The following is a 21,027-nucleotide window of genomic DNA, read 5'->3' on the forward strand; positions in this document are numbered from 1 at the left end:
ATAGCCGTTGACTGTCAGCATGGTTACCGGAGCACGTTTTCCCCTTTTAACTTCATCTTCGTCAGAACATAGCTTCGTCGGTGACATTTTATGAGCTGTTGCGTACCGAACGATACATAGACGCTGTGTGTGTCGCATAACCTCTTCCTCCATTGCTGATAATTTGTCTTTCGCCATATTTCAAGTGATTTCGACGGGAGATATACAACGTCGTTGTTGTCCAAACCGAAACCATGCACCCACATGGTTCGGCGAGGTGTGTCCTCCTCGTCGTTCACAGTTGGCTGAGAGGATTGGATGGCGATGACGTAAGCCCATTCCGAAGGCATATATCCAGCGGTCACGCCCTGCTATTTTTGACTGATAACTGCACCCCCGTTGTACTGAATACGGCCAAAAGTCGATGTGTGTACGATAGTGATGGATCATGAGAACGGTTTCCTGCAGAGTACTCAGATTTCTCGAAAATCATTTCATGGTCCCTTTAACGTCCCTTGGTCCACCACCCAGTCAGACGGCATAGCATTCACGTCAGCCCCTGTATCTATCTTAAACTTGACGGGGCTTCCATTTACATGGATTACTTTCCTCCATGCATCTGCATTTTCCTCTCGGTTTAGGGCACCCAGCATCCATTCTTCACACTTTTTGACCTCGCGCAGTGACTTTGTGCGGCACATCTTCTGCCAATGACCTTTCATTCCACAGCTATTGCACTTTGAACTTTATGCTGGACAGCTGCTCCTGACATGGTTGTCTGGCCTGCCACATCCTTTTGTCGACTTTTGCACTGTTGGCGCACCCTTGGAGGTTGATTCAGAGTCACGACGAAATCGACCTGATTTTCGCAGGGCGTCTACTGAGAGTCCTTCCGCCTGATTTTCTTGTCACACCACCGCTTGTTGCTTCCTGACGGCTTCTTTCTGTCTCGCCTTCAACACTGCTGTCTCCAAGGTGAGGTCAGGGTCGCTCTGTAATGCTTCAGAGAGCTTTCCGTCCTGTAGTCCTACCACCAGGCAGTCACACAGCAGTTCATATTTCAAAACCCCATACCCACAGTGGGCCACTAGACGATGTAGGGCTGTTACAAACGACTCCACAGGCTCCTGCTTTCGCTGGTGAAATTTCGCCCGCTCGTAGATTACATTCCTTTTCCCGATGCAATGGTTCTCAAAAACTTCGATCACTTTGTCGAAGTTTGTTTTTTCTTCTTCCAAAAGGCCCGCTGCTGACAGAATGTGTTCCGCGTCTCCTCCGAGGCAATAAATCTGAGCGTCAACCTGAGCTGCCCCGTCCTCTTCCGTCAACCGCGAGACTCGCCTGTATCTCATAAAACGATGAGACCACTGTGCAGGCGGCGCGAACCCAAAGCTCGGCCTAACGAACTGTTGTTCTCCGCCCGCCATCTTGGCTTTCCTGAACGAGCTTGCCTCCGGCTTCGTTTCTTGCATCAAATGTTGTCTCTCGTGTCAGGTGTTACCGGTCCCCTTCTCTCACTGTCGTGGTTGCATGTTGCACTTCTGACACCATGTGCTAGCGTGGATACAACCCAGTAGGAGTTTTATTACACCTGTCCCTGTACAGTAATACGCACACACCATGGCCCCCTGGTGGGCACTCTTCAAAGCATGTGCAACACAATATTGCCACAGTTCCAGCCTCAGAACATCAGTTCTCTCATGTTCAACACTTGTATGAATGTGTGTATGAGTGTGCAAAAATGTAAGAGTGAAAGGAGGATGAGTGAGAGAGAGTGACTGGTTTGTCCCTTCAGATGACGCACCCTGGAAGTCGCTGAGAAGGCGTGTTAGCTTAGCTCAATTGGTAGAGCCCTGGACCGGTAATCCAGAAGATGTGGGTTCGAGTCCTACAGCTGGCTAACCTTTTCAGTGACTTTCATCTTTCATCGTGCCTATACTTGTTCTTGTCTAATTGAGTAACCAGGCACAATGACAAATATACTGGGAACTAGGATACATGACTGCTCCCAGCAGTCATGCGATGGTTTCATTTGTGCATAGCCCTCACTCTTTTTAGAAATCTTTGTGCATGTTAAAGGTTGAGACATTCTGTTGAAGAAGGCACAATACCTGAACTTTTGAAGCATATGCTACATCCCTCTTGACATCATTGAGACTGTCCTTGAGTTCATTAAGTGTCTGCATGTGTTCATAGCCTGTAGAAGCTGCTCCTGCACCTGCAGTGCCACCTTGCTGCTGAGCAGCCAGGATTGTGCTAGTCCTTTGGTGCACCTCAGCTACAAATGATCTGCAAACAATAATACATATTAGTGACAGTGGCACAGGAAATTTCTTTTTCTTCCTTACACCAGTTTCGATATGACAGCCAACCACAAAATAAAAATAAAAACCAATGAAAAAATGGCTAGGAAGCAAGCGAGCTGGTGAAGATGATGCATAATGTAAAAACCCCGAGACTAGGGAACACGAAGGGACAGACACGTGTTGTGTCTGTCCCTTCGTGTTCCCTAGTCTCAGGGTTTTTACATTATGCATAAAAATCAAGAGTGTCAACAGCTGCTCATTTCCAACGACAAACAGCACAACCGTAGTGGAAGCGTTTGCAACACATAACCTGCCCTCTCTCATATATCATAATTTTGTAATAAAGAAGTTTTAACTTTTTTTAACGGTTTTGTGATTGTAGTTTCTTTCGCATCATATTTCTAGTATAGCATTGTGTGCTGGTAATATATGCTCTACATAATTATTTGTACTGCACGCTTGTTTCGTGTAAGGATGCACACCTCTTTCCACACCTGTAACGATGCAACAGTCAACAAATCCTGCAATACTCAATAGTATTATAAACAAGTGACTAACTACAGAAAAGGTTATCCTCCACAGCTTTACAGATTAGGGGCCATCAAGGGAGCGCTTGGTGTCAAAAAGTAAGCAGTCGGCTCCAGCAATATACACACGTGTTTCACACAGTTGCTTGTCATTAGAATGCTTATGCTTTAAAGCATCATCCTGTGCTCAGGGCTAATTCCTCAGTGAGAATTCAAATTAAAGCACCACTGATTAATCGGTTACACCTTTTGCAGAATGAAACCGCAAATGACACTATGCTCTCTTCATAAAAAAAAAAATGGCAGTAAGCTGGCGGGGATGCATTACAAGAGAACCTTGAACGTGAGTATGAAAAGGACACACACGCAAGGGCTCAGAACCAGCAAATTACTTTATTGAGGTTAAATCACCCAGGTTGGACAAACTCCCACAGCGCCCTCGGGAGGGAGATACAACATTGGCTGATGCATCCTATGGTGGTTTCAATAGTAACGGCCTCACAGAAGACTGCTCTTGCCATTGCGTTCCACGCAGCAGTAGTGATTTTTTGCCAGGGGAGTTGGCACGAACTGCAGCCTGCCAGATGCCAGACCACTTCAGAATTCATGCATTGTTCACTCACGTTCCGTCCTGATTCACTCACATCCCGTTCACTCATGTCTCGTCACATGCTCCCTGATCTTATCATTAATGCAAAGGGATGTTTAGCCGATATATTCAGCACCACGGGAAGACAGAACAGAGTACATGACACCGTAACACAGTTAATATCTGGAGCCCTGTGTTTTGAGGGACATTCAGTAGACCCTTAGAAAGTGGCTAACTAGAGAGCCTAAAGGTGTTAGCCGAAAGGTTCTGTGTATGAATGCTTCTTCAATCTTTTTCAAGTCGTGCATAAATTCATGAAAGAAGGGAGTGATCAGGGGGTACCAACTGCTTTAGTCTTGACATGGGGTCTACCAATGGGTATAAGGAGGAGTAAGGAGGAGGAGGAGGTGTGTATAAGGGGTCCTACCATACTTGTTATAAATAAATCTAATTGCCCGTCTTTCTACCATCTCAATATGTACCCTTTTTCTTCGGGGTACCATGCAACCGAGAAATATTCCTTGGCCTTATCAATTTAATGTAAGCTGTTACTTTAATGTTACTTGGAGCAAATTTTAAAGTGCGTCAGATCATATTCAGCTTTCCTAGTGCCTTTCCTTTGATGTAAGCAATATGTTGACGCCACGAAAGTTTACTGTCCACAATTACCTCAAGTATTTATGATGATCGACACGTTTTAATGGGACAGCACCTAAAATGTATTCGAAGTTTATTACATCTTTCTTCAAAGTTAAGGACATCACAACTGACTCTTTTAGGTTAACGCACATTTGCCACTGTTGCCACCAATTCAATATTTCATTCAAAGCTGTATTCAGAAGATGCTGATCGTCCATAGTTGATATAGACTTATACAGTATACAGTCCTTGGCGAAAAGCTCGATCTTGCATGGTATAGATTCAACCAAATCGTTTATGTAAAGAATAAAGAATAGCTGTCCCAGAACCGTGCCCTGAGGAACGCCCGATGAGACAGCCCTTCTTGTGGAAGTGTTATTACTGAAACATACATATTGTTGCCTGCAACTAAGCTATCCCATAACCCATGAAGTTAACTTTAGATTTTTGAACACATTTTCGTACCTTCTGTATTAGTCTGGGGTGCGACACATTGTCGAACCCCTTGGCAAAATCAATAAATATCCAGTCACATTGCTTTCTGCTGTTGAGGCATGACATCCAATCATGTATAGCCTCGATTAATTGCAGTGACGTTGATGGACCTCTTCTGAACCCGAACTGATCATTGCTTCATATTTTATTGGATTCAAGGAATTCAATCATTTGTGTGTAGAAAATATTCCATTATTTTCGAGCATGCGGACATTAAGGAAATCTGTCAATAATTGCAATACTCCAATTTATTTCCAGACTTGTAGACTGGTACGACTTTTGCCAGTTTCCAGTCGCTGGGAATTTCCCCCGTCTTGTATGACTTCCGGAATAATATAACTAATAGCCGTGCTACACGTACTGCGTAGCGCCTTAAAAAGGCATTGCTAATGTTGTCGGGCCCAGGTGACTTTTTGGTGTCTAGTTGCAGCAGTAAATTCAGAACGCCTGCCTCATATATTTTGAGGTCAGGAAGAGAGGATATGCCTGAGTAGTTGCAGTAAGGCGGACGTCAAGTGTCATCAGCAGAGAATACAGATGCAAATAAGCAAAATAATCGTTAAATAGTTCCGCAGTTAATCCTTGTGACGATGGTGAATCTTTCTTATTTGGTGCAACATATCGCCAGAATTTCTGTGGCACATTGTGCATAAACTCAAGTAACGTATGCTTGAAAAAATTTTTTTTGGGCAGTCCTTGGTCAGCACTTATCTCTTTACGAATCTTTGATACCAGATCCCTCATAGTTCCCTTTTTTCTTAATCGGTCAATTTTCCGTTTTTTGTGAAGAACATCTCGTGTTACCCATGGCTTCTGGCGACGTGTCCTTTTCCGTTCCAGTGGGATAAACTTACTAATACAGAAATTAATGTTATTCTTGAAAGAATTCCACATCTCATCAAGTGACCTCGACCCTTCCAAGCCAACAATATTGTCATAAAGATAATTAAGATGATCAATTATTGCTGTATCATCTGCATTATTATAGTCAGCAACATATCTGTACTGCCTATCCATGTCCAACTTTGTGGATAACAGTCATTGTAACAACAGTAATCATGTGAATAGATATACTGTCTATCACGTTCCATGAACATTCTAAGTTTGTAAATGTTAAATCTAGAATTGATCCAGTGTCATGCACAATCCTTGTCTCTTTGGTTATCACTTGCTTTAATCCAAATTCAAAAACAATATTTATGAGAATGTCCGCACTTTGGGCATCCTTTCCATAAGGCATTAGACTCTCCCACTGTATATTAGGAAAGCTAAAATCACCCCATTTTCACACATCACATCTTTTTGCTTCTATCGAGATATCTCATTTAGTGCACACTGGAAGGGGTGCCAGGTGGACAGTATACCACCCCTATGTAGTGGTTAACATTATCAATGTAAACCTTGCACCATACACACTCAATGGCCTCTGGATATTCTACAATCTCGTAGTCTAATTGATTATTTAACAAGATCACGTTGCCTCCTCTTCAACGGTGGCTACAACACTGGCAGGTTCAGTGTTGCAGAGTACACCTCTGATCTGGCACAAGCCACACTCGTTAGACTCCTTATGCCCAATGGTAGACCCCCATGTCAAGAACATGTCAATCGGTACCCTCTGGTCACTCCCTTCCTTCATAAACTTACACAAGATAGTCGAAAGGATCAGTGTATGTATGAATAGTTTTTTCCAGCAACTTTAGGCTCTCTAGATTAACAACTTTTAAAGGGTCCACTGAATGTCCCAAAAACACAGCTCCAGGTGTTAACTGCACAAAGGGTGTCGTGTACTCTATCCTGTTTTCCTGTGGGGCTGAATACATCGGCCAAACATTCACGTTAACGATAGGATGAGGGAGCATGTATGCAATGTGAGAGAACAATGCGGCAATTCAGAAGGGGTCTCTCATCTGGCTGGTTGCAGTTTGTGCGAACCCTTCTGGCCGAAACCCACTACGCATTGCCTGCCGGGAACATATTCATAACGAACAAGTCTTTCATGAGGTTGTTACCATTGAAATGACTGAAGCCAACCTTCTAGCTCCCTTTCTAGGTGGACTGCAGGAGTTTGCCCCACCTGGGTGTTCTGACCAATAAAGTTATTTGCCTGTGTGCAGATGTCCTCTTTGTCCTCAGGCCCAAGGATCTGTTGTGATACATTTTCTCTTAAAAGTAAAAAGAACAGAGTGTCCAGTTGTGCCAAATGAGCTTTGAACTCGCAAGATATGAGAATATAAAAAGCAGAGACGAAAGGGAGCACAGGTGGGAGAGGTGGCGGATGACCGCAACAGGGTAACTTCAACTGCAACCTCAGTTGTGAACCACAGCTTTAGAGAAAGGTGGTATTTCTTTTTTAGGAGGGACAACACAGCAGGAAGAGACATTCCAGTTGCAGTAATAATGCTGCCCAAACATCTGCGGTACTGTACTTCCTCTATATATGTGTGTTGATGTGCTTTTGGAGCGGCCTACCGGGCACACAGCGGCATGCTGTTCATGAGGCAATAAGGCTTCTTAAGAGATTTTGATAATTTCTCTTACCATTGCCACTCCTGTGTGCACTGCTGCGGTGATCGATCAGTGGATTAACTTTGCACACACCCACGCAGCAATTTCAATTTAATGTCCTTTGTGGAGGATACTATGTCTAAGCAAGCTGTACTGTGGAACTACTTTACTGGTGTCCGCACCCATGTTAGATCCTGCAACCTTAGGATGACGATGTGGACACATTACACACTGAAGGCAGTTTCTGTTGCCTTCAATTATTACAGATAAAAGCTACCATCTTTAACAAACAACATTTCTGTAAAGGAGAATGTATTCATGTACTGCATGTGATACTATCAACTTTTGAACAACCTTCAGGAGCTGTCACACAAAATCCTTCCTCTGGAAAGGCTGCATTTCCTGAAGAAATTAGTTGACGAGAGTGTGCGCAATAGCAGCATTCTCTCCCAGCACCAGGCAACAGCAACGCTGTTGCCATTACCGTATAGCATGTGCTAGCCACACTGAAGTTGTCGGGTAAAATCCTTAGTAAAAAAGTTGACACATTGGAGTGCCAAAGTTGGGCTGCAATAATTATGCAAACATGCTAACAATGTGAATATATAATCATTGCAACTAATTCCAAATTAAATAATCTTAAATTAACGCATGGTTAGAATTATAAATGGCCAACCAGCAATAGCAATAAATAAATACAGTCAAAGCCCTTTACAACGAGTGCCTTTTTGACAAAAAGACTGTTACAACGAGCATTTTTCACGGTTCGATCATCATTCCATAGGGCGCAATGTATAACTGGAACAAAATCCTTCACAACCAAACTACAGAAATAACGAAGTAATTCTGCGGTCTGATTGCCGAAGCACACAACTCATACAACAAAGTTTCGAAAGAAAATGTTCCCGACACTTTGCAATGGGCCGCGCAGCATGGTGCACAGTGTCGTTTTCCCCTCTCCACCTAAGTCACACGCCCGTAATTTCCGGTTTCCACGGGTTTTGTGATGGCATTATCGGAGGACACGGACGGACGTCATGATCCTCCAGAGACCACATGGCCACTGACTCTCTGGGGTTAAAAAAAAAGATGACAGAGTTTTCTTTAGCCTGAAGGAAATTATTGACTAAATAAGCTTGTCACGAGCCGTCTGAGCTCATAACCGGGTGACTAATGTGTGGGCATTTGCTCTACAATGCTTTACGTTCAGAAACAAGAGCCGTAGCTCCTGCAACGGTGGCGACACCTGTCATCGGCTCCACGAAGCCTACCGTAAACAAACCTCCGGGCGGTTCGTATTCGAACTCGTCCCCAGAAATATGTGGTCGTAGTGGAAACTAATGCGAAACTTAATGGAGCCTACGACTCTGTGGTGGAACTTTGGTCGCTGCTGGAGCGGCAGACGTTTTCACACGTGCGTCGTAGGTTTCTCCCCGAGTCTACCCTCGTACTATTGTATCGCGACTATTACGGTCAGTTTGAACTGCAATATCGCTGCACGGTCGTTTTTAGCCGAGTCACCTTCACCTTTAGCGGAGTATCTTCCGCGGTCCTTTGGAGTTCGTTGTAAAGCACTTTGACTGTGAGCCCCATGCAAAGGCCTTGTTTGGCATCACAAGAGCAACACAGAAACTAACAGTCTGAGGCAAGTTGTGTACGGCGAGTAAAACTTATTTATGCTGATGACACTTACTTGATTTCATGAACTGCCTGTACAATCTCACGCTGGCTAGCCAGAACGGAATCCACCTCATGCCTCTGCATACCACCGGGACCAGCTACCATCGGCTGACCTTGTCCCATTGGTTGGTGCGAAGCTGAAATGAAAATATCCACAGTGAATTGTAAAAGGCGTATACAACTCCAAAGCTGACATCAGCTCATCTAGGCCAACCATCCAAAGTTACTTCATGTCTCTATGCTAAGTAAAGTAAAAAAATAATAACTTAATTTATTGGTTCAAACTACCGTAAAAGTCGTTATTTCCGTGTGGAAAATATTTGTGCGTTTTCGAATGAAGCTGGGTTAAGGGGTGATTCGCTACAACTTAAAGTTGCGACACAGGTTTCCGGGAGTGCTCTGCTCTTGCATTTCGTGCCACCGTTAATACTCTGGCACATTTCGGCACGTACTAAGACATCCATTGCTCACGGGGATGGCAGCATGCCAGGTCAATCACTTTCTTCTCACAGATATGGGAGGAAAGGCCCTGTACAATGGCATTTAGGGACCCTGCAGGAGGCCATAGTACTGGCTGTATGCAGGTCAGCCAGTTCATTTTAGCAATTCTCATTCATTATCACTCCGGGCACTGAACAGTTTGGTTGAGATGTCGTACCATCATACAAGCTGGTTTTGAGACTGCGGGGAGAGGCATGTTGTGGCTTCGTGGTAGTGGCATATATGTACAATGGAGTGCGTTTGTGGGAGTAACAAAAGTGTGATCAATTTTTATTTCTTTGCATCTTGCCTGATGGAAAAAACAATCTTCTGCAGCTTGCTTAAACTGCCTATGCTGCGTGGAGTAGAAAGGGTCAAGGTAGTCACGGTACAGTGTCAAACGCCGAACGATTTTCGCCCTCATATGGCCAGAGCTATTCGCGGAACTTAAATTCGCGATTTTGGAGGAATGCGCGAAAAACGTGAAAAATAATTCCGCGCGATAAAAACAACTTTTACAGTAACTGTTCCGAGGCTTTAACACAAACCTCAAGGTGCCTAAGAAATATGACGGTCGTTGAAAAAGCCAGACAGTGGTGGGAATCAAACCACACACCATGATGGTCACCAATTTAATTCACCACCATTACGCTCATCACCTTAGTCGGTATGCATGTCCCTATCTCGTGCATTATGCATAAAACTGTGTGCATGCATCTATAGGCTTCAGCTGTTCAACCTTCACAAATTTTCCAGTCTTTCTGCTCATCATCATCTGTACGACAATTCCCGCTACAACTACCACTGTCTTCACTATCACAATGCAAATATGAGAATGACTGTACGAAGGGCCACAAGACACTCACGTATACATAGTAAACTCCAATTATCTCAAACTCGCATATCTCGAAATATCGGATAATTCGAAGGTCTTTGGCATCGCGCAACCAAATTCAATGTTTATCGTGCGTTTCTCGCTGCTCATCTCTAAGTATTTTTGGGACCGAGTTGGGATATTTCAAAAAGTCTTCGTCCAAACATTCGAGAAGCGCGCATGCCGTAGCTCCGCCCTTCCCTCCCCGACAACTCCTTCACTCCCAGCTCTGCAATCCTCCTTTCACCCCTTGTGCTCTGAAAGCCCTGAAATATTATTGGTTGGTGCCACACAGAAGGAATGTTTCTTGGGTTGCCGCCTGCCACCATTGCCCATCAGTTGCTGCCCAGCCCCGATCGTGGCCGTTCATTGACAACTGCAAATAGGTGACCACGTGTCTATCGGAAGATAGCAAAGCTGGAAAGCAGCGCAAAGAGTTACCGCTGCAGCGGAAAGTTGCACAGCAGTGATGATGAATGTTTGCTGATGTGTCAAGCATGTTGAGGATGTTTTCCTCTCTTTCCACAATATCTCATTACTGCATTGAATATCATGACTTATCGCTTATCTCGAATTTCCTGGCTGTTTTTATTACTGAGTTAACGGGAGTTTACTGTACTGGCACCCACAGCCTTAGTTAGGACCCAAAATTTCCTAGAACCTCAATTGGACAGACTGAAGGCAAGACAAAGAAGACAAAGCCTGACATCGAGTTGCATTTGCTCGCTTTTTGTGCCGGGTCCACAAGTATATCCATCCAAATCTGTTAATTGTTTCAGGCCACAAACTTGATCACTTGTAAGGTAACGCCAGATATATTTCTATGCATTACGTAATACCAGGGCTGACAACCATAGGGATGTGAGCATGTAAGCCACAAGCTCTGTCACACTGCTCATATTGTTTTACAGCGACAGCCGTTAAGTGCTCACTCCTGGGGGAAACGGTGTATCTTGCCAGCAGCCGCATGCCAAAAACAACAATCTGAACACCCAGGATGTGTAGGCCCCCCCTATGAGCACTTGCCTAATCTGTTACTGCACCATCTCATACCGGCCGAAAAACGAAGAAGCACGTAACATTATGGACTCTGCTAAGCAACATCTACCAGAAATATAAGAATTGAGCCTGCAATTGGGGAGTGACACAACCAACATCAAAATGTGACATGGATCGTGCATAGATTTAGTCTTTGCAAACGATAAATGCAAACCCATGCACGTCCAACAGCAGCCAAACATTTCAGTGCCCATAAAGCCATCATATTTTGTTGTCAGAACCATCAATAAAGGTACTTTCTAGAGTGCAAAATGTTTACAAGTACTTTCTACAAAATATGAACAAGCTACGAGGGGTGTTCAAGTCAAACTGGGACTTTCTGTCTCCTGGGTGTACAAATGGCTCGCGCTACTTCTTTTTCGTCATTTTTGCACGCGATAGGCCTCCGCGTGGTGGTCCAAAGTTTGTGCAAAACAGAAAACACGTGCATGACAAGATAGCCGACAACAAGGTGAGCACGCACATCAAACAGCGAATTGTCAGGAAGCTTCTCGTGAATGAAGGCGTACAGTCATTTGAAAATCACAGAAGACTTCAGGCTCAGTACGGCCACGATACACTTAGCCGCAGCAAAGCGTTTGAGTGGTGCAAACGGTTCCGAGACGGCTGTACATCAGTGCAGGACGATCCCGGTAGGGGCGCCTCAGAACCCAGTGTCAGAGTTCCTGAGAACATCCAACTTGTGGAGTGCCTGATCCTCAAGGACTGACGGATAACATGTCTCGAACTGGCTCGAAAGACGGACCTTTCTGTGGTAATTGTTGAACACTATCATTCATGAACACCTCCAGTTTTGGAAAGTTAGTCCCCGTTGGGTCTTGAGGCAGCTCTCCGTGTTTGACCGGCAGAGAAGACTAGAAATCTCCCAAGAGCTAAGGTAACGTTTCGACACTGAAGGAAAGCCGTTCCTTGATCGTATGATCACGTGCGATGAAATATGGGTGCACCATTGCACTCCTGAGCCTGAACGTACATCAAAACAGTGGAAGCATCCAGGCTCGTCAGCTCCCAAGAAGTTCCGAAGCACCCCGTCTGCGGGTAAGGTCATGGCTACGGTTTTCTAGAACAAGGCTGGCGTTGTTCAGGTTGATTTTCTGCCCAGTGGTACCATCATCAATAGTGCATATTACTGCCAGGTTCTCAGGGATGTGCATAAAGCGCTGAAGCAAAAGCGGCCGGGCCTGATCGCCAAAGGAGTCCTCCTCCTACAGGACAATGCACGTCTGCATATCGCGCATCTCACAACATGCACCTTACGGGAACTTGGCTGGGAGTTGCTGCCACATCCCCCTTACAGTCCAGACCTTGCCCCCCAGCGATTTCCATCTTTTCGGGCCACTGAAGGCGTTCCTTGGGGGCCGCCACTTCAGCTGCGACGACGAGGTCAAGAATGCGGTCCGAACATGGCTGCTACGCGTCGGTAAGGATTTCTATGCTGTGGGCAACCAAGCCCTCATGAAACGCTGGGACAAGTGCATTAGTGCAGCTGGAGATTATGTCGAAAAATAAAACTAATTTCTTGCCTATAAGTTCATTTTACTTTTGCAAAAAATAAAAAGTCCCGGTTTGACTTGAACACCCCTCGTATATACATGCAGGGTGTTTCACTTAAAGTGATAAAAAATTCTAACTGGCGACGTACTCGCCGGAGCATTGTGGGAGTTTTGTCAATTACCTTCTGGAAACTTTTGCTGCCTTTGAGGAAGGCTTTGGACAATTTGTAATTGTGAAAAATTTATCTTTGTCAATAGGCGACTTCAGAAAATCCCAATGTTCTTTCCTTACGCATTGCATCTTAGAAGCTTGCTGAGCGGGGGAACGAAGAATAATCCTTCACATTTCACTTTCGCTGACCTTGACACGTCATGGACAATGGACATCGGAACAGTTTCGAGGCCACCCGTTTCTTTCCTATTAGTAAGCTCCCACAGTTCAAAGTGGCGCTAAGCACTCTGAGATTTTCTGAACTCATATACTGAACTTCGAAAATTGCCAAGCGAACCTCAGTTTCACAGAAAGATGAAGTCCTTCTCAGATAACCGTAGACCCAACAAAAACTACGCACAGTATCAACAGAAATAGTCAAAGAAGTTGTAAAAATTATGCTTTAGCCCTGCCTGCTTCGTTTTTGCAAAGAAGTGCACACTAAATGTGCATCTAGAGGAGGAAGTGTCCCCACATTAATTTGTTTGGCCTTCTTTGTGATAAGATAATTGTCACCAGCATCAAGGTAAAAGCAGGGTAAACAAAGGTAAAACAAGAGGCGAGAACACTTCCTCCTCTCCCCGAATCTTCCATGCGCTCTTCTTTGCGACAATCAAGCAGGCGGGGCTGAAGCGGAAATTTGAAAATTTTTTTTACTGTTTATGTTGCGATACAGCGCATATTTTTTGTTCGGTTGTTGGCTTGGAGGACTTTACATTTCTGTAAAACAAAAGTGAGGTTTGCTTGGCAATTTTCAAAGTTTAATTGAAATAAATGAATTTCCCACAAACAAATACAAATTGTCCTAAGCCTTCCTGGATGGAGACAAAAGTTTGCTGAAGGCAATTGCCGGAAGTCAAAGCCTTTTCACTCAATATTTCGTTAATACCACGCACGCATCATGGAGGTTCTGCTAGATGGCGTTCAACATACTGACACAATTGCACACCTCTGTGGGGTTCAAATTATATGCCGTTTAAGCAAAACAGTATGTTTATATATGCGATTAAACGCAAATCCTTTAGCTGTTTCGGAGATAAAAATGTCATTTTCCTTTTGCCGTAGAGTATTGAAGAGTACTATGAAGCTATACCCAAAGTATACACAACCTCAATGTTTTATTAAATGATGTATTACTCAAACAAAGTTTCGAAAGTGTACCATACATGCCTAGAATTCTCACTCTATTATGCTAGAGAAGTGCACAACATTCTCCCCCCAAAATGCCCACACTTACCCACGCCTCCGGTCTGGATCGTAGAAACCAGAGAAAGCGTCCTCTCTTGACGACCCAGGATCTCATCCAACTTTCTGTGAACCGCTTTGACTCCTTCAAACATGTGGTTCTGTGTCTCAAAGATCTGTCTCAGTTCTCTTTGCTGTTGGGTGTCGTACTGCTGATCAGGTCCATGCTCCATCTCCCTGCGAGCAGCTTCCTCAGGGTGCAACTTGCGGTATTCTTCTTTTTGCTTTTCCAGCTTCTCCTTGTATTGCTCGTATTCCTTGGAGAACTTCTCTTTCTCGGCCTCAGCCATACCCTGAGTCGTGGGCTGAGTGCCCGGCAGATAAAGGCTCGACGTCAGGAACTTTAGTACATCGTGGTCATCTGCGAGAAAGAGATGCTGTGTTGGGTTATGGCTATTTGGAGTTATCACTACCAACTACATCTGTCGCACAACGCACAAAATCTTGAGTTTATTGAAAAGAAAAAAATGCAATAATTTCCAATCTCCTTTGTGCACTCTAAAATGACAAAGTTCTAAGCAGACAAAGCTTCCGCAAGTAAAGGCATGGTGGGGAAAGGTGTGCTCCACATATGAAATTCTATTGGACAGTCAAACTCCTTTATAGCGAACACCTTTTTAACGAAAATACCACTTGAGGAAATTTTTTTGCAGTCCCGCTGGAGCCCTATAGGTCCAATAATGGACATCCTTTTTAACGAAAATACCTTTACTCCAAATTTTTTTTGCTGTCCCCTGAGTTTCATTGTAAAGGAGTTTGACTGTACTTGATCAGTATGTGTCAATAAAACCGTTTATATAAGAGGCTGTGCGAGCAGAATACACAGCACAATCTGGCCACTCTACTAAAGTCGGGGGTGTGTTCAATAACTAGGGGAACAAAAAAGTACTGCATTTCAGTGCTCAAGTTGGGACTGAATCCAATATGTGAGTGAATATGAATTTACAGGAAAATTCCTACATGCGCGCTCCACGTCCCATATACTCACTGCTGCATATTAAAAGCCAGTCTTGCCATTAGAACAAGACTAAAAAAGAGACAGAACCTGTCCATCAAACATTTTTCATTGGCTGCTGTTTTCTATGGGGACCACCATGACACCAAAATTTTCTCGACAACAGCGGTGCAATTTGGAACAGCAAAGCTTGAAACTGATGAGAAAAACTTTCATAAATTACTTTAAAGTTATTCTGTATGTATGTATATATTCTCATAGTTGTCTTGGAAATCACCTTAAATTACACTCCGGCATCAACATTTATGCGTAAACAATATGTTTCATCGTCCTCATTATGCCCAGTAAAGACAGAGATTGAGAGAAGATAGCAAGAATGATGCTATGTATTCCTAAGAATTTGTATTGTATCACAGACCTGTATTCATATACACACCGTTGCTCATTCTCATTCTCTATCCCATTATTTTTCATAATTAAAATATAACTAATACTGGCAGTCTGTTGCAACAAGTGGTTCTGCTGTTCTGCATCTTCCCGACATGCCACTCTCCATCCATTTGGTGAAGATAAAAACTGCCACAAAATCCATTATGTTGGTGGGTCGCTAGGGAATATCCATTCCAATCCCATTCTATCCAATCCAGTTTCTACAAATGCATCTAGTAATACAGGTGAAATATGGTTTCAGATAGCCTGGAATAATACAAAACTGTATTTCGGCTCGTGCTTGTCCAGATGGCTCAAAAAGTGGGCAGAGCCCATTAATGACAGGATTTCCTTTTTTTTTTTTTATACATGGCTCTGCACATACTGTCAATTGTTGCTTATTTTGTGGCCAGAGGTGTGTGTGTGTGCTGGCAAAGCCCATCACTTACGGATCTGAAAACTGGGAAAACAAAATTACACATGCAAAGCAAATGAGGAAGAATGTTGTAAGCATAAATAACCTTTGCAGGAACGAGAAATCTGTCGGCAATAGCACATTCGGACAAGACAGTACCAGTCCAAATAAAATTATCCGTGAGCCTACCTGCAAGGCCTCCAGTTGCGGCAGAAATACCAAAGTGGCCAAACTGCGGCAAGAAGACATTTTCTGCACGCAGACAGAGCTCATAGTCTTCATCACTGTTGGTGTTGCCGCTGTGCATCATTATCTAAAATACACGAGAAAAACAAATTACAGTACCTACTGCACACTATCAAACCAAACTGGTGCAACCAAGGCTAATAGCCCCCATTAGCTGAAGTACTCTGGTTACTACACCAATGGATGCCTTACTTGTTAAGGTCAAGGTGTACAAATTCCTATAAAAGTTCACTGAATGCAGGACTGAAGGCAGGTACAATAGATAACAAAGAAGTAATATGTTGTTGGGTAGCGTAGCACACGAGTAATCATTAAGGAAAGGCAATTAACTTACACTGATGACGTTCTTATAATATTCGATCTTGACTCTTGCCGGGAAAGGTTTGTTCCTGAAGTCTCTCAAGCAACCAGAGAGCTGCTGGTTTGATCCATCACTGAAAAGAGAAACTTTGTTGCTCCAGAACACAAACAGCTACAACAATAAGGATCACCATCACAACCAATCCAATCCATCAATTGCAAGTGACAAGAATAAGAATAAAAAAAAAAAAGAGGTGCGCTAATATAGGAAATTTGAAATAATTATCCGAATAAGTAATAATTTCAAGTGCTTTTCGGATTGAATAGTCATATTCGAAAAGTATTCAAAAGTTGAAATAATTTTTCAAATATCTGCTCCAAAGCACGTCCAGGTAAAGCTGGCACCGGGAGGCCACTGTCACGTGGCCTGCCGGCACCTCCCGGTCTGCCAACTGAAACATAAAAATTATCCGCAAGACTGAAAGGGATGCTGGGTGCATATGCGCTTCGCATGTTGTATCGGCGATAGTCAGAGACAATGGAACATGACACGAATGAAAGTGACAACAGCAGTACGGAGACTGCTACTTGACAAAGGTGTGGTATTTTATTGAATTTCTTCAAAAAGGCATCGTTTGGTGAGGCAAAATGCATGGCCTGCGAGGCAATGCTGAAAAAACGAAAGGAACCACTACACCTCTGCAAATCGTCTGAAATGTCATCCAGCTACCAGCAAGTTGTATGAAACGAAACCGTGGTTTGTAGACACAATAAAACACAAAAAGACCGAGACAAGCCAGAAGTCACTGAGCTCCTACATGAAACCTAAACTGTATAAACTGGATGCCGGATGCAAGTGCGAAGCTGCTGACAAAGAAACTTGCATTGTTCATTGCCAAAGACCTTCATTCGTACTCTGTTGTTGAAGAACGTCTGTTTCTGGACCTAATTGGGACTGCTGCACCATAATATGTCATTTTGAGCAGGACCACGTTTTTGCACTCTGTAGCCCCACACTTATACAAACAAGTACAATGGGTCAAGTCTGAGCTACACAGCTGTTTCACGGGCGGCATGGTGTTATTCCGTTACAACTGACAGTTGGACTTGGCACAGCAAAGACAGTTATATGTCTGTAACGTGCCACGTGAATTTCACTGCCCCCATCTACACTTTGCCTTGCCTGGTGTACCCCAGGGACACACCGCTGGTAATTCATGCACTTTTCTGCAAAGTGTCTGTGTGGAATGGGACCTTCCAGGTGACCTGCCAGTTTTTGTGCTCACAAATAACAAAACTTCATGCAGCGGTTATGCAGTGCAAGATGTGGACTGGGATCTCTCGCTTTGCCCACACACTGCAGCTCCGCATTGAGGATGCTAAAAAGGGACAACTGAATTTAATGAAATTTGCGCCCGAGCCAGGTCAGTGGTCGGATACTGCAAGCACGGTTCCCAAGCACAATCACATATGCAGAAAATACAAACAAACATGGGATGTGCACTGATGGAACTAATCCAAGACGTTCCCACAAGATGGAACAGTGAGTACAAGATGAATTCCCGTCTCTTAGAGCTGTGTTCGGCAATTTCACTGGACCTTTCAGGAAATGACAACATCAACAGCTTCAGCAGCAATGAATGGCGCCAAATGTCATCAGTGACTGATGTGTTCAAGTGCATCGATGAGGCAACTACCCCCAGAAGCCTGCACTAAAGTACTACTCTCTCTCTCTCTCTTGTCGTTCCTCTGGTTCACTGCATGCCTACCAAAAAGGCAAAAAGTAGGTTGCACAATGTCATTTGCATTCAAACCTTGTTCATTGCATGAAAACAATGTTCATAGACATAAAAATTTGTACACTTTTGTACTTGCAACACTAACAGATCAAAGATTCAAGAATGTCTGCTATAATATAACTCAGACAGAAAAGCAATGGGCTCGGAAGCTCTTGGAAGCAGCACTAGAGAAACATGCTTCAACTGATTTGCACTCTGATACTACAGGATCATTTGAGGAACTTGTCCTGTGCCCTCAACATCATCTGCTGTGTGAAGTGTGTTTGGAGAATCGGCAATTGCCTCAAGTGTTTCCCCCCAAACGACTCAAAGGCTATCAACACTGCAAGTCCTTCGTTGTCCTGTTTCACCATGCTCAGAAAACCCACTACTCTGGTGGCACTCTCATGGAAAAGCAAGCTTTCCCTGCAATAGTTACTGTAGCACAGCTATACTTGTCCATTCATGCAACTCAGTTGCCAAGTGAAGGACAGTTTTCTATGTGCGACCTTATTGTGTCCACAAGACTGCAATGGTGTGGCACTGCACTTGAATTTCATCTGTTCGCAGTCATTTTCTTTTACAGTAAATGACACGTACTACTGGTTGAAACATTTACGCAGATGCACACAGGTAGCTTCTGTCCTTTTCCGTAACTTCAAAAAGGAGACAAAGCTGGGTACGAAGAGATGTTTGGTATGTTTCACATGTGGCTTCCCGAATGCATATTTACTTTATCTGCAGAAACACACTTTTGGGGAGTGTTCCTTGGCATGGAATTAACGATTTGCTACAGCCTATAATGCACTGCTCAAAATGGACTCTTGAGCATGAAGCAACAAAAACAAATAAGCAATACTAGTTATGTACGAACATATGCATCATGATGAAATGTCATTGCTCATGTAAAACCCAGGAGTCTCACTTTCTTTAAACAAACTAAAAGAAGCATACTCGTAGCTTATTCCAAAATGAACCCTGATGCCAAACAAACATAGTATTTGTACATCACAAGAAAGTATTCCTGTAAGCTGTCGTAGCTCTTGCACGAGAGTTGATCAAAAAGTTCCCGGACTAACCCTACAAAAAATGCAACCAGATCATTGATTCAAATTTCTTCCCTATCACCTTCAAAGTAGTCCCCCTTGGGCACCTACAAATCGCTCACAGTGTCGCTGCCATTGTCGGAACGCTTCCTGGAACTCTTGTTCTTCCAGCTGCTGAAACACCTTCTGTGATATTCCACCTGGATCATCTGGATGTCGTTAAATTGGCAGCCCTTTTGCCATGACTTTAGCTTAGGGAAAAGGAAGAAGTTGCAGGGGGCCAAGTCCAGCGAATACAATCATGCAGTTATGTGCAAGGAGCTCCCATGTTTTCAATGATGAGTGTGAGGGAGCATTGTTGTGGTGGAGCAACCAATTTTGTTCACGCTAAAGTTCTGGACGTTTTCTCCAGGCGACTCAAAGTTTTGGAGTACAGCCCAGACTGCACAGCGTGGTCAGCAGGGATGAATTCTTGGTGCACAATACCGCGAATGTGGAAGAAAACGAAGAAAATGCAAATAGTTTCTGCCGTGCTGCTCGTGGATGGTCTTCCTCACCGTTCATCATCGTCCAGTGAACTCCTGCCACTTCTAAAATGTGCGTGCCACTCAACACACATTGTCAGTCCGGGAACTCCTTGATCAACCCTTGTACAGGAAACCCTCGTTATATCAAAGTCACTTTGTTAGAATTATTGCTTTATTTGAAGTTGGGTGAAAAACTAAGGTGCATTTACATCAATCATGGGCAGTATCGAAGATACATGTATCGGTATTAGGTATGAGAGTACCAAAAATGAGAGTATAGGAGTATCGGCATCGAAAATACATTTTTAGTGTATCATGTATTTTAACGATACTCAATACTAAAAAAAGAAGACGCATATATTGAGGCTGTTGTGAGACTTGGGGTCAGCGGCGCTCGCTCAGGCGCTCAGCGCACAAGCCAGGCCGCAGCAGCGTACGCATGTCTACCATAAATTCACTCCAAGCTTATGTCTGCGTGCGCGCTCCATCGTCAAGGTCGCTGGGAGAGGAGGCCCTGGGCCGTGCTTTGGGTCACGCAGCTTCTAGTTTGTTCCTGTTACTTTTTGTTGTTTTCCTTCTAGCTTTTAACAAAGAATGTTCAACATCAAACGTCTATTATCACAGTGCTGGCAAAATAGCTGCTCGGTTCCCCAACTGCACGTTGCTTGCACATTTTAGCACAGAGCAAAGTAAGAGGCTACTGGGTAGGTACTGCAGTACCAAACGAAAAGCATTAGAAAAAAGTTTCAGGTTTATTCGTATGTATAGTCAAGTGCTCACAGACCGGTACACATGAAGAAAATTATCTTAAAGAATTGTTTGTTGCTAGGCTGCTTATGGAAGTGATTGTTTCAACGTACCCATGACTTCAGTCCAATCTAAAGTTCTAACAAGGCTGGCTGCTCAGACAGTGCAGAATCATTAAATCCGTGCGGTCGGATACGTTTAAGCCCTTTCAGAGAGAGTGCACTATAGAAATACACTAAAGGTTACAGAAATAACGGATAAATTTTTTTACTTCCCTAATCATATTATCATCTTTATTATACTATTGGGATTTCAGTGCTGTAAACTTTGCTAATCATAACACCATAGATTGAGAAATTGCTCATCAAAAAGAACTCGTTACGAGTTAAGTTACCATGTGAAAAATGTAACTAAGTTAGTAACAAAGCTCTTCAGCCTGAAAAAAAACTCGCAGTTACGAAGTTACTTAAAAAAAAGAACAAGTTACTTCGGACACAAA

The 21,027-nt window shown here is 43.6% G+C and overlaps 1 protein-coding gene across 1 annotated transcript in view; it reads right to left on the reverse strand.

Annotated features, from left to right (window-relative positions):
* Positions 1-21,027, reverse strand: part of LOC135376577 (protein ERGIC-53-like) — a 59,625-nt gene that overhangs the window by 21,353 nt on the left and 17,245 nt on the right. Inside the window, exons 6-10 of the mRNA XM_064609110.1 lie at positions 16,465-16,564; positions 16,074-16,197; positions 14,078-14,446; positions 8,737-8,860; positions 2,091-2,268 (exon numbers count right to left, since the gene is read on the reverse strand). Coding sequence (XP_064465180.1) covers positions 2,091-2,268; positions 8,737-8,860; positions 14,078-14,446; positions 16,074-16,197; positions 16,465-16,564 — 895 coding nt within the window. The remainder of the gene's footprint in view (positions 1-2,090; positions 2,269-8,736; positions 8,861-14,077; positions 14,447-16,073; positions 16,198-16,464; positions 16,565-21,027) is intronic.

The sequence above is a fragment of the Ornithodoros turicata genome, unplaced genomic scaffold (genome assembly GCF_037126465.1).
Source record: "Ornithodoros turicata isolate Travis unplaced genomic scaffold, ASM3712646v1 ctg00001161.1, whole genome shotgun sequence".
Classification (NCBI taxonomy): Eukaryota; Metazoa; Arthropoda; class Arachnida; order Ixodida; family Argasidae; genus Ornithodoros; species Ornithodoros turicata.